Source organism: Tinamus guttatus, unplaced genomic scaffold (assembly GCF_059628265.1).
Source record: "Tinamus guttatus ecotype Peru unplaced genomic scaffold, ASM5962826v1 Tinamus_guttatus_pri_ptg000524l, whole genome shotgun sequence".
NCBI classification, from domain to species: Eukaryota; Metazoa; Chordata; class Aves; order Tinamiformes; family Tinamidae; genus Tinamus; species Tinamus guttatus.
This window is the reverse complement of record NW_028289058.1, coordinates 586,018-601,251: the sequence shown is the minus strand read 5'-3', so window position 1 is coordinate 601,251 and position 15,234 is coordinate 586,018. Positions and strand designations below refer to the sequence as shown.

Below are 15,234 nucleotides of genomic sequence, written 5' to 3'. Positions count from 1 at the left end.
CAAGGCAGGAGAATAAAAAAAAAAAAAGAAGAAATAAACAAAAATAATGAAGGAGGGACAAGGAATAACTCACGGTAGCCTGCTGCTTTTCTGCTTTCTCAGCTGCCTCATTAAGCTGCTTTTGAAAGGCCTCCTGGAGAGATTTCATTTCTTCCCTGATTTGTTGAAAACACAGAAGAGAAACTTCATTACAAGTGTCCATTAAGAAATAATCCATTCGTTCCAACAAAATGCACTTTTAATTATTCAGTGTGACACACAGACATGCTCTGTCTATTTGTCTTGCTCATAAACTCATAATGACCCCATGAACTCTAGTCCTAGCGCAAAACAAAAATTATCTGTAATGGAAATTAATCTGTAATGGCTACCTTGTACATCCACTGAGCATCCTGCTGCGCAAAACATCTGCCAGTGTATAATTTCTGGCTAAAAGCATTGGCACAATAAAAGTGAAGAAAAAAGGGACTGTGCTATTATCAATGAGAAATGGTTTACACTATTAAAAAAAAAAAAAAAAAAACGCTGATAAAATTAAACCTTCACTTGACTTTCTAGAAAGAGACAACACAAAATTCAGCAGAATATTCTACCCTATGGCTGGAGAAGAAACCAAAAGATGTTTTCACTGGGTTTTGGCACATCACTGATGGAGCCAGAATTTTCTACTGTTAACTATGGTGGGACTGAGATGCTCTGCTGGCCACGCTGCACATGGCCTTACGGACCTGCAGCGAGGTCCAAGAGTGGCACTGATTATGGGACTCTCTCTGGAAAACGTTTTTCTAAATTATGCTCAACATTTTCCTCCTTTAAAAATAGAAATCAACATGTACTTTTGGATGGAGCTTGCAAGATGAAGTGAGCAGGAGATTTGGAATACTTACTAGTATGTGGCTAAGGAGTAGACATTTCCCCTCAGAGAACTCAAATTTTGCATCTTCCTCTAAGAAAGTCTATTTTAAAATGTACTCAATAGTCATTAATGCTTTTAATCAACCAATGTCTTCATTGCATAGAAGCTGCAAAAAACAGTGACATGTAGGAGGGACAGAGCCCGTGACAAGGTCATGGCTGATGAAATGTGCACATTCACTTGCATACAAGCTGTCATATGCATTTGTTTAAACCTGGTATTAGCTGAAGTTTTGCCTTAATCATTCAACAGATTTATCTAGAATATCTTAAATTCCCTGAGGGATCTGCTCCATCTCTGCTGAAGTAAAAATGAGAAACATCCATGGCTACTGTATTATGGCTCTAATCTGTTTTGTATTGAAGAACTGAAGGCCGTTTAATCACAAGCCTCCTCTATAGCCAAGCAATTTCATATGTGCTACAGAGCTTCTATTAAACACGATATCACATTTCTAGCGACGAAATACACACTCTCACTAGAAAAAATCATTTATTAAAAACTTGAGGCAAAAATGTGAGATAAAGATGCATTCATCACATCGTATTATTTCAGAGAAAGGGATCCCTGTGTCAGTGATGTTGGCTGCATGTTAAAATTGTACCGATACAGTGATCTATAATTTTGAACTCCAAGAAACAAGAGAACTAACTCATTCTCTGTTAAATAATGATAGTTAGGTTACAATAGATAGTGACTAAGGACTATGCTTCCAATCCCAGCCATATAAAGTCACTCTTTTATTAAGTGTTCAATAAAAAATTGAAGGGAATACATCTCTCTTCATCCCATTCCTCCTAGATGTATAAAGATTTAATACATGTGTAATATTTCTAACTCTAGAGATTGGGACACTCACAGGTAAATTCCTAACCTGGGGATTATTACCCACTAGTAACTTTTGAAGGCTTCTGATTTTGTCCATTTGAATAGATAAAAATTCATGTCCGAACTTCTCTGAGATTCGAAATCCCTCTCGAACTGGCAAATATCTCACTGTTGTATTCTAATGTCTTTTCCTAGTGCTATTCATGTGCTATCTAAGAAGTCAAGAATGTCCATTACCTGCTCGTGTCATTTGTCTGAAAATCATTCCAAAATAGCCTTATTCTGGCCCTTATTTTTCTGTCATGGTAGAAAAATTCTATCTGGAACACTCCAGCACTTACAGATTGCAGTTTTCAGTTCAGAACTTGAACAAACAGGGTGGAGATGGGACATTACCTTTGCTTTTGGCCCAGTTCCAGCAGTTTCTGCACATCATTCTTGGCTGATGCCTCATCATCTTTCAACGACTGAGAACAAAGTAGGAAATGTATTACGAAAGAGATCTTTAACATTATTCACCTGTAAAAATGATTAATTTGGGACCTCTTTCATAAAAGGCTTCCAGTGAATTATACACATCACCATTTGCAAGGAAGAACAGGGGAACAGCCCGATTCTTCCCATAGTTCATCATTGCTAACTGCACATAGTTGCTTTGTCTCAAATATTAAAAGAGATTTGATCCAAAGCATGATTTAGAAACAAGTAAATGGCTAAAAGCATTAAAGGTGTATGACAAATATGTGTATTCAGCAAATAACAGTACAGTGCTTTGCCTCATCTCTGATGGGCTAGATTTGCTAAGCACAACCTTGAATTTTGTTGCACAGGAAATCCCATTCGAGCATAATTGTGTTACAAGCAAAAATGCCTCTTAAAAAGTAAGAAAAAGAAGAAAAAAACTATAATAAAAAGTATGGTACTCAACAACAACAACAAAGCAAGAGAGAGCAGGTTCAACGGGCCACAACTCAAACAGGCACGTTGGAGCATCTCCCTTTGCTAACAGCTGATGCACCCTTTGCAGGAGTCCCACTAAGGCACCTTGTTCTTTCTCCTTTCTTTCCTTTGTGTGGACAAAGGCTCCAACTCATTTGGATTACTTTTTCTTTAAAAATATCAGGCTTAGGTTAAATACAAGATCAAGAGAATAAATAATTATTCACCTTTCACAGGAAATTGAGACCAATATGAACAAATCGAGGCACATGATCCTTTGCCACAGAAATCAGGACATAAACTCACCTGAAGGTTTACTTTAATTCCCTCAAGCTCTTTAGAAGTCTTTGACAGTTGACGAAGGATATTGCTCCTTTCCTTAAAGACTTCTTTCAGCTGTCTTTCCAGTTCTTCATAGCTCTGTCTAACACAGAAAAGCAAAGCATGAGATCCTCAAAACATTCCTCTGCACATTGGAAAACAGTCTCAGTTCATCCAAAATTCACCACTTCCCAAGCAGGTTTTAGATTCCAGAGTGTGGGAAGACCCCCTGTCCACTCACGTGGTAATTTGCTTTCTCTTAATATTGATAAATGGATGTGTTTATTCAGCCAAATGTGGTCTCGCACATGAGACCCAAACACAGGTGCGGGCACATTGTCTGTGATGAGGAAGAAGCAAGAAGGATGCATTTAACATGAGCGGAATAGCGGAAGATTTTTTCTTGTTTTGAAAGATATTCCACCCAATAAACAGAGCGAACCTTTAGAATTCTGAAGTTTGGTGACAGGCTGCAATTTGAGAGTGAGCTGACTCAGAGCTATCCAAACTCGGCAGCACGTATCTCTTCCCACATCTTCCCCCCACCTAAACCGCCTTCCAGTGCAAACCCAAACTAACAAATACGCCAAGGGGAAGCAAATCTCATCATGACACAATTTGATGAAGAGTCAAAATAGCCTATCTATTCTTCTCAAAATGGAAATTTTTATTTGAAACGCAACCACGCGTCCCAAAGGGTCTGTAAAATCCAGACTGAAATCAATGCAATGCATTAGGCTGAACAAAATGCAGATCCAACTCAGACGTGCCACTTCAGGTCAAAAGCAAACATTTTGGGGTAATTCTGCAAGAACATTTTTTTTTCATTTAAAAAATTTCGTTTTGAAAAAGACTGATTGGTGACCTGAGATATCCATTCCTGGTACAACTGCAGTTTGATTTTTTTTTCCTTTTTCTACCCTCCTTCCAGTAACTTTTTCTAAAAACGGTAGAAAAAATTCACCTCTCCAACACATCAGCGCTATTTCATTATCAGATCTAACATCTTGAAGTTAAGCAGTGATCTTACAATTCCCTTCACAGACTTCAAACATATACTTTAGCAAAGACAATCATTTAAATCAATAAATATGCCATTTAATACCATTCAGGTCTATTTTGGCAATAACAGCCCAGATGACAGATATATGAAAAAAGAAATTATTTGTTCAATACCAAATGATATTTTGGATAGCTAGCAGAAATAAAAGTATCTCTTCTATCAACATAAGACTCTAGGAAAAGCATATAGCTCCACATTGTTTTGAAGTTTCAACATTAATTATCTTCAGCTTACTTTGCCAATATGTTGCAGACAGAACTCATGAAAAACCATAGTTCTTTTTTTTTTTGAATTTGAATCTCTTTACTGAGATGTAAAACACCTCCGATTTCCAAAATAAGTACATGCAATATATGTACATATGCAATTAGTAAATATATGCAATAAATAAATGCAAAAATAAAACATTTTCCTCAGACAATAAGAAAAAAATAGCAATGTAACTAAACTTTAGCTCTCAGCAAAATATTTTGTTCTCCTAAGATGTTTTGACTTGTCTCTAAATTAATTTATGTCCTTTACTTATTTCATGAAATGGTAGTTTCAGATTGTTTGTCTCATATTCATCCACCAAGAGTAAAGGTAGAGCTTGGAGTAAGCCCAAGAGTTAACTATAGAAAACCAACAGGTATAGTTAGTATGAGGAGATAACGTGAGGTCACGTTACAAATATTTGCTAGGAACTAAACAGGGCTTGTAAATAGGATGCTTATCCTCAACAGGAATAAATAATGTTATCAGAAAAATAATCATCTCGCATACTGGTCACACAGTCAATCTCAAGATGGGCATATAGGAAAACAGCACATCAAGAATTCAAAGTTTCCATAACTTAGTGCTATGCAGATCTGGAATTTTGTTGCTCTCGTTAATTTGCTGATGCACAAGGTCAAGGGGGAATTTCCCCCTCTTGAAGCAGGCAGGTGGTCTCAGCGAGGGCCATCCCTTGCATCCCTTTTTAACGGCACAAAAAAAGCAAATGAAGCTGGATGGTCCCTTGTATTAAAAATAATAATAATAATTAAATTACTTGCAACTGGCAAGACTGTCTTGAGCAATCACTTTAGGGGTATATTCACTTTTCTACAGGATCCCCGTGAGTTTTTATGCTTTGTTTGAGCATTTAAAGGCCATCTGTCCCAAGCAGCCAATTCTACTCTCCCATGGGCATTCACTTAGCACAGGTTTCTTGTCTCGTACATTCTGCTATTTACCAATTTGCATAAATTAAGATCCTCTAACCATTTTTCAAACACTTAAATATGTTGCAATAACCATCTATTTCCTTTAAAGCATAACACAAAACATTAGGTGGACAGGGAGAGAAAAGAACAACCCGACTGACTGAATCATGCTGCTATACACTGCCATAAACAGCATGAAACCCACCAACTTTTGGATACCTTCGGATGTCAAAAACTCAGTACTCCATTTGTTTTGAGGAATACCTGCACCTAAACCCATTCCTAGGAGCCCCGGTTATACACAGATCCAATCTGACCTCTGAATACCCAGCCACACCGTTCTTCAAAATGACTTTCAGTGAATATTTATCATTTTAGCGAGTGAATGCCCTTTCCAAAGGCAGCTGAAGCAGTCTCTTCCAGTCTTATTGCACCAAGTCGTACTGCATATATCTTCCTATTTAGTTTGCAACACAAATTCACTTGAACACATCTCAGTCTACAACAGGGAAAAAAATTAATGACAATCTCGAAGGCAAAATTTGGATGCAAAAATGTATACTAATGAAATGGAACAATTCAGCAATATCCTGCACATAAAGGTCAATGGTAGTCATCTAATAGAAGTTGTTTCATTTCTACCATCAATGCCTTGCCACAGAGTCAGTGCAAATGGCAGCATCACTTGTTCTCCTGCAACGTTTTTCTCCTATAGTTTTAAACTTAATAGACGCAGCCCCAATTTGAGCAGCTGCTAATTTTCAGCATGATGCAATGGAGACAAGGGCCTAGAAAGATTTGGGTCCTCAGAGATCACTCTACCTCTGAGTTTTTATAAGTTAAGCTTTTAGTCTTCAAAAATCAGCCCCGAGTCTGCTTCTCACCGAGTAATATGTACTATGTCAGGACAACGGAAAATTGATTCCATTTTCCCTCTAGGTTTTAGAGCCTGTCTTTGAAATACAACTTTTATAAACACTTCAATTATTTATTTATGCTACATAAATGTCCCTGACTGAAAAGGAAGCTTAAAACAAAAGAGAAAATTGGAGTATACTCCACAGAACATTAGAAACTCAGTCCGAGATGATAAACTTGATTGGATGCTTCTTTCAACAAAAGCCAAGGAAGCAATCTGTGTTCAGTTACTTTCCATAAAAGTAAGGGTTGTTTTGCTTTGTTTTCCTCTACTTGCAATTTATAATTCAAGGTATCTTAGTGTAAACACTAAGAAATTTATTTTTACCCAGTAAGCATTCTGAGAAGGCTGCCGTGGATTTGGCTGGGTTTTCTTAGTTTTATTTTTCTTTTAAGCAATGCTACTTAAGAAAACATAATTATTTACTAAAATCACTGCTTACACTTGCAAAGCACATGTTTGCGCAGGTGTTTCTAAAGCAATCATTCAAAGATATTCTTGGTTGCACATGTGAACATGGTTTATACTGATGTGAGAGAAAGATTAATCTTCATTTGGAATCACCCTACCTGGAAGCTGAAGACAAGAATCTTTAAAACTGTAAAATAAGCAAACTCGAGATGGAAATCACTGACAAGGAGAGCAGAGCACCAGCTCGTTGGCTCCTCTGTCTTACACAGACTCATACATTTGCAAGGTGGAAAGGAAGCTATTAAATCCCATGAAAACAACATTATTAAATCCGCCTTTACAACCACTCAAATACGGCCTGAGTAAATAGGGAGGTGTCCTCTGCACAGAGCTGACTTTTCACATCTAATCTACCAGCTTTAGTCTTTAAGAGGAAAAGCATTCACACTAAAACCATTTACCTTCTGATCGGTGGCATTACCCTTTTCAGTTCTGAGAGTCTTCATAATTTATACATATAACACCGCCTTTGGTCAGGTTTTCTGCTGCACATCTAAAGAAGCTTTTAGCTGTGACCTCAATGTCATTATCTTTAAGTATAGTTCACTTACATTAATCTCCTTAGATAACCAGCAAGGCCTTTGACCTGTGCAGAGGCACCGAACGCCTTTTCGTTGCCTCTCACTGTACAGTCAGGTTAATCTTCCCATCTCAGCTAGCTACATCATTTATTGCTGGCTTTGGAACTTTACATGTGCTTCTGCTGTTAATAAAAACACATCTACCAACAAAATGACGTGCCTCAAACTCCCCCTCTCTCTGCCTAGGCTGCTATCTCAGTTCGTAGAAAATCTAAACAATTCTACTTTACTTGACAAAAGTGTCACTGTGCATCTTGAACATCTGTTCCCCTGTTTATTAACTGAGCTTAATGAAAAAACAAGTTCACTGATCAGATGACTGTTGGAGAAAAAAAATTGCAATGCTTGCTTTTTAAAAAAGGCAGGAAAATAACCCCGGGCACCAAGACGGGAAACCTGAATTACAGAGAGATTAAATACACGCATACACGAATATATACAGACACAACGTGGGCATGCATATGTCTAGGTAAATTGGCTTCCCTCACTTTTATTTATTTATTTATGCCTTAAGTGAGGAGACACATACTTTCTGTCACTTGGCACTTTGAAAGCCTCTTATCCTATTAAGTCAGATTTATTGCAGTACCAGAGCATACCTGTATCCTCTTAGTATATCAGCAGACCTACATTTTTTCCAGCAAACAACGTTCATTTCCAAGATCCGTTCATTTCATTTACTTCCTCAATTCTTGCTCAGCTGCCCCTCGGCACCTTTTATGTTGCTAGAAATTAAACCCCAAAATTGCCCGGTTGTTCAGAGTTGCTGCGACGGAGCTTGGCTCCATGGCCTGCTCACCAAAGCTCAAGGCCCAGGCCCAGAAGCATCGATTTATCAGCGTAGGGAGGGCAGCCCAAACAACCACCCACTGCAAAGCCAGCCTTCTCCGGTGCTCAGAGAGATGTATTATAACTAACAACACATTACAAACACCAAATGGCAAATTATAATGAGAAAATAATTCCGGTTGCCTCTCAAGGAACCTGAAGTTACGTCAGCGACCTTAGACTCTTACAAGAAGAGAAACTAGTATTTTTCAATACCCTGCATTTGCTGAAAATGGTTCTATACACTCTTCCAGTAACTGAGAAGCCAAAACTGCTTATTCAATATTCTACTGTTGTCTTCTACTGAGCCCAGATTACTCCCCGTGTTCAGTTTATAGCATTCCAGCCATTCGAGTTGCAGCTTCTGCTGCTGCCTCTGGGAGGTATTTCCACATCCGACGCCACCAGCACAGTAGAGCAAAACATTTCCCAGTGTCCAGCCTGTATTTCCCCTTTTTTCTTTTCCCGACTCATGCAAACTCTTGCCAGCAAATCTGTCACCGGTTTCCTGCCCTCTTGTCTCCATTGTGGTGCTATAAATTAGAAAAATACCGAGCACATAAAGAGCAAGGACAACCACATAGTTGGAAAGGCATCAAATGTAAATAACTCATTTCGTTACTACGACTTGCAGGCAAGTTGTAGGCCTGGTTTAATACCCAGGTTTTGGTTTACGTCCTTCAGCATTATGAGATGTACCATTATCAGCAGGAACAGGGCCTGCCTGGTGTTTTAAAAGCCAAAATCTTCACCATCTACAGTTTCTCCCTTAGGCAAAGCTGAGAAGTGACTGCCCCCAGAAAATGGAATAAAACACGTTCAGGCCAGCACATCATTTACCAAACCTCGCCGACCTGCTGAGACTCACGGCGTTCAGCTACAAGCTGAGAAGAGTAGGCCTTTATATAGCTTTCATTTTGACAGTATATGTATGTTCATTATTTTGTATTTCATTAAAAGGCTCCATCATCCAATCAGAACATCTCACTCCAATGCGCCCTCACTTCAAAAATCATTTTAAAATATTATATAATACATAAAAATTTAGGGAAGCCTGGAGGACATCTAAAGAGTACTCATTCTGGCTCTACAAAGTCAATAGACTTTGGGCTCTGGGTCTTACAAAATTAAAGCTTCTCTCAAAGGGATACCAGAACCTGTTTATTCCTCATGGTAAGTTTTTCAGAACCACCTGAAAGGAAACACTTTTTTTTTTTAAATTTATTTCCTTTCTCCTTTTAATGCACTACATTATTACACAAACCAATTCAGAGCACACTTACTTCTTAAATGACATGCATAGGAATATTGTAGCTATCTGCAATATTTATTTCTGGACACTTGATATAGCATGAAAAAAAAGAATCCCACCCCACTTTCATCTCATGCACCAAAATTCATCCACACTCAGCAATTCTGGTGACGGTCCTGTCCTTCCACCCGTTCTTCACCTTTCGTACAGAATAATAAGGAGAATAGCCTGGAAAGAAAAATTGTATAGTTCATTTACCCTGCCTAAAGAACAACTTCAAACAACTCAGCGTTAAATTTGCCTGTATATTATCAAGCCACCGTTAGCTCTGCTCATCGCACCATGCAAACAGATCATCCGAAGAAACCATTATCCTGGACTTGCACATAAATGCTGCCTAAACGAAAAAGGCCAGAATGGAAAACAGTTGCCATTAACCCAGGATAAACCAAAGGGTTCTTGGGGTCATGTCCAAAGAGCCATGTAGATCTGTGCTGAAGGCAGCACAGCCAGAGCTGCTGTTGTGCAGGGTGAGAGGGATTCAGACGAGCTCTCCGGAATGCAATTCCAAGCTACATGACCACAGTCTCGCTTCTGTTTTGGAATACTTCCCCAAAAGACCCTCTGATCTTTAGCATCCTTACAATACATTCAAAAAGATTTGGAATAACTGCTTACTGTGTTTTTGTATTTGTGGTGGTACAAGATGGATAAAATTCCACCGATGCATCCAGGACGAGGACGATTTTCATTTCTGATTAGGTGGCTTGCAAAATTATCCTCGACATCTTGAACAAGGTCTGCAATCAACTTTAACACATGCTTAAAATACTCATAAAGTCTCCAAATGCACTTAAGTGCTGTTTGGAATAATAATTTATACTTTCAGAAACTGTCCTTAACTGAAGGCCTATATGCCACGAAGAGCAACTGATTTTTTTCTATTGCTATATCTAGCTTTTTTCTTGAGCTGCCATTCTACTGCATTTCTGTTTTAAATACAATACTAGCTCCAAAATGCATCACTTGCTAGGTCATATATCAACCAGTCAAAATCAGCATGTTTATTTTAACCATAACGTAACTTCACTTGTATTTATGAATCGAACACAATCAACGGGAGAAAGAAAAAAGTAAAGGAGAAAGAAAGGGAAGGTGAAGACAAAAATGCTCTTGTACCTGGCCAGAACTGAGGTAGGGTTCCCCTGGCAGAGACCGTGCATGACAGGAGAGCTAATAAATACAAAGTATAAGAAACAGTGGAAAATATCTGGCAGGTAAGAGAACTGAAATATTAATAGAAAGCCTGAAAAAAAGGAAGAATCTTCCTGAAGAACTTTGAATCACAAAATAAATGAAAGATACAGAAAAATAAATCTCTCTCTGTGCCTAACAGTTGCTAAAGTATTGCAAATTCATACATGAGGTTTATGATCTTCAAATTCAAGACACGAAAATTATTCAGAAGTATCTATACATATAAAACTGCAAAATCACACTGTGTACTTAGTGGCTCTCTTCTTAACAGGTGATTTAACAAGCTACGCATATTCTTTCAAAGCCTCTTTACTCTGCAAGATGCCTTTTTGCTTTCCTTAAATACATAGTGACAATCAACTTTCAAAATAAAAAATTGCAATTCATAGGAAGTTAAGAGCTAATAGCACCACTGAACCAATACTTAAAACATTTTTTTGTCTTTACAAACCAGTCTTCGTACTGTTAATGCTAACAAAATCAGCATTTTAAAAGTGTTTAATATATCCTGCTTATGATACATTTCGTTTGGAGATTCATCAGTAATAATCAAGAAAATAATCAAGGTGGGGATGTCACTGCGACAAGAGCCAGGAGGAACTACAGACCAACTACAGGTACCACCGTAGTGACAGGCAGACACCGACTGACTGAAATTCGCTGCACACCCAAACCAAGGACATGTTTTCAATGAACACAAAGAAGTGGCAGCGCCTCCTTGACTCTGCATCTAGCCTGTTTTTGCAAAGCCAGGTCCAAGTTAGGCATGACTTCATGCAATTGCCTGTGCTTGTATATTTTCTAACAAGCGTGACTTGCATGCTGCACGCTTGCCATACATTCTGTGTTGGTTTTTGGTCACTCAAGTGACCTCAACAGCAACCATAGCAAAAAGGTAAATAACGAGCTCTAGTGATATGATACTCAATTTGTGATTAACTAGGCTTGGCTCAAGGGCATTAAACCTTCAGTCACTGTCCTGGAAACTCAGAGCACCTTGAAGAACGGAGGTTTTTTGTGGTTGCTGGAGTTCAAATAAGGCAGAACAAGAGTCTTGTGGAAGATGCTGCCCGCACAAGCAATGTCTTGCTTGAGCTGCCTCTTCTATGGCACTTGGATGGTCCACAGAATGGCAGTCCATGAAACAGCCCAAGCTTTAGCAGAGATTAAATGCAAATCCCCACAGCCAAAGTGAATGGGAACATCTCCTGGGGAGCTGTGAAGGAGGCACCACTATCAACCACCACGCATGCCAAAAATGCTAGAAAATGAGTAAAACCTCTAGAACTCAACGATTAAAGGGTTTATCAACTGGGCTTGTACCTGAACCATACACTGATTTTCTCATGAAAAGTCCACTCTTCCCAAATGATGCATTTTGCTTGTTGTACCCAGATGTTTTACTGCACTGAATATGCATGAGGGATTTTAATTATACTCAATTATGGTATTATTAGACATGAGCAAGCATTAGTTGTTTACAGGGTGAAAGACAGATTTAACATACCTTCTTTACGATTTGTGCTGACTATGAAATCTGGGGTTTGGACTTCCTGATAATCCCATGGTTGGCTACCTCCCTCCAGTGAAGGGCTCACTCCAGTAACATAAATGGGAAAAAACTGTATTTTCAGAACAATTGCTCCTTTCACTTTTTATATCACTATATATACATACACCTACCCAAAAAAACAAGGTGTCTCTTGTATGCAGCTATTTTTTTTTCTGGAGTATCAAATAAGAACACTTGAAATCTTGCAGCAACTTCTTTTATAAGTATATGCTCTATTCATTAGCATGGAAATAATCTTGCACTCATTTCAGTAACTTCAGAGAAGAAGACATGACGTAAAGTCTTGATGAAATATTTATAATCTATTTCCCAATTAAAAAAAAAAAGGAAAATAATGCTTGCCCCACCTGTCTTATGTAGCTCAGAAGTAAAAAATAATATTATGGTAAAATACGTTAGAGAATCATATTTCTAAACCCAATGTTTCAGGTTAATACCTGAATGCTACAAGCAACACCTAGCACATCTGTCCACATATGTGTGCAGAAATGGCTGTGCAGCACGTGAATTCAAACATTCAAGACTTACAGAAGATCCTCTTGGACAAGTAAGACTATTCTCTGGGCGAGGAGATTATTTTCTTTGTACATGTATCCATATGCCATGTATAGGCTTTCAAAGATTATGCAAACACAAATTAAATGGGAGGTGAGCTGCATCAGACTCATTAAAGAGGGTGATTTAACTATGTTGTCAATGGAAGAGCTAATATTGACCTCAGTGGAACCTGGATTAGGACCTATATAGTGATCAATGTTCTCCTGCTTGGATGAATATTTATACACAGGAGGAAACTTTGGTTCACTTAAATAGAAGGCTCTATTCATCAATATTGAAAGCCAGGCTTTAGATTCCAATTCAGGTGGGCAACATCACTGTAATTCTGCTCTTCAATACAGCTACAAGCTTCCATACCCATAGGAAAAATCCTGGATAATTCAGCAAGTTAATTGCAATAGAATTCTAAATATTTCATTATTTGTATTTAAATATTTTAAGGGGTCCTGGAGGAAGAATACTGGGTATAAAAACCTGTATTTTTTTCCTAATTCCTTCAAAACAAAACAGAAATTTGACTTTAGGAAATGGATTTACCCCCTGCAAATAAGGTGTTTTAGTTGCCTTCCATACACAACTTGTTAAAGCAACACATGCTAGCCTAAAACCTAATGCCCTTTCTTAACGTGACTGCTACAATTTTCTAATTCCCTGTGTTGGAAGTAGTTTAACGTGGAGGTGCAAATGAGGGGCTCTTCACTAGCAGCTTTCCAGGGAGCTGCTTACTGCACACAACATGAGGTTGCCATTTTACCTTCTTCTCAGATGAGTTGCTCCTTTCTTGGCTTGTAGCCTGGCGTGAGCCTTCTTGGAGGTCCCTGCAGCTCACCGGGCTGGGGCATCTGCAGAGATCTGCTGCTGCCCATCCTCACCACGCCACCACTGAGCAAAGCTATCAAATATCAATGGGAAAACCAAGAAGATTTGCTGATGTGGTAACCAATATCCCCAAGAGATTCACTGCTGTCAAATTATTAGCGTTCAATTTTTTCAAGGCCTTTTTTGCTAATCACCTAGCCAGGGATTAGAGGCTGTGGCCATTTGTTTTGTAGAGGAAGACAGATATAAGGGGGGAATTCCTTTAGCTTCATGTGCTATTTCTTTCCAAGGCTTCTAACCTTTTCTCCAGGGATATATTCAGAAAGCCTTTGAATAGCTCCCTGCTGCCAGTTTCTAAACCTGTATTAAAATCACATTCATTATCATATCACTCATGGTCTGTCTTTTTTTCCAAACCCAGCATTAAGTTTAAATATTCCAATTGGTACTATTTTTAGTGTATCCAGACTGAGAAAGTACGAGCACTGGACCCTGCGTGGACATGAACTGATGTCTAATTCATCATTCACACTTCATTTTCTCCTGGATAGTTTGAAATAATCAGGGAAGCTGAGGTTATTCAGCAAATGTACGGTGCAGAGGAAAGAAATAAAAGGGAAAAGGTGGAGTCCTGTTCTTTTCTGTGGGGTGAGGAATAAAGATAGACATTTTTTGTCGTTGTTCCTAGCAAAAAGCCAAGATAGGAGTCTACTTATCTGCAATATTCTTCTCTAGATATTTAACTTTTCCCTTGTAAAGTCTGTTTGCATCTCTACACATGAGCTACCTTTGGCAAAATTTTCTGCATTTCTTATGGACTGTAGATTTTTAATGAAAGATACCTGCAAGAAATGGAGGAAGCTAAAAGAAAAAAAAAAAAACTAATTATTCTGGATCAGATGGCTTCTATGGTTAACCTTAGCGCAGAATAAAGATTACTTTTGTTTCATGAAACAAAGTCAAAGACGAAAGCTCCTTTGGTAGATGGACCCAGTTGCTTTCTCCTATAGACCCAAGGTTTGCCAAAGGCAGGAAAGGCAGCGTGTTTGAACTGCCTGGATTGCTCAGGGCTGGGGACCTTCTCTGCAGCCACTTTCTTGACACTCCAGTGGAGCAAAAATACGAGTTCCCAAGCAAATCCCTATGGAAGAGAGTAAAAAGCCCTCTCATTTCAAAAGCAACGCAATGCCTGCCTAATTTTAGCAAATGTGGTCGATTTTATCTACACTACTCCAAGCACCATGGCACTGTTGACCCCAAAGATATATTTACAGATTGATGCATCACATACTATTGTACTAAGCAGGTTTTTGGCTCTGACCAAATTACATCACAGGAGATGTATATACAGATATGTTGCCTTTGGGATTTTTACAGTTGAACTCAAAATACAAACGTGGGGGTTATGGGTTAGGAATTGAATTCATCTTTGTGGATATAAAACTAGTGGATATAAAACTAATGGTAATTAATTACCATTAGTTACCATTAGTTTTATATCCACAAAGATGAATTCTCATGCTGGGATCTGTTATGTAATTATTCAGACTTTGGTTCCTTAATAACGTGTATTTTGTACCTATTCCAGATGTTCTCAGCCTCCAGGTTCTTGACAGCCAAGCAAGTTGCTGGTCTCTGATGGCATGAACCACTTTTATGACTATTATAACTATAATTTTAATCCACATTGGAAGCATAGTTTGCAGTCCGACATTTTTATATTCT

General features: G+C 38.4%; 1 protein-coding gene across 1 annotated transcript in view; it reads right to left on the bottom strand.

Moving 5' to 3' along the window:
• Positions 1–15,234, bottom strand: part of LUZP2 (leucine zipper protein 2) — a 118,869-nt gene that overhangs the window by 60,348 nt on the left and 43,287 nt on the right. Inside the window, exons 2-4 of the mRNA XM_088533849.1 lie at positions 2,990–3,107; positions 2,141–2,211; positions 74–155 (exon numbers count right to left, since the gene is read on the bottom strand). Of these exons, the coding sequence (XP_088389975.1) occupies positions 74–155; positions 2,141–2,211; positions 2,990–3,107 (271 nt within the window). The remainder of the gene's footprint in view (positions 1–73; positions 156–2,140; positions 2,212–2,989; positions 3,108–15,234) is intronic.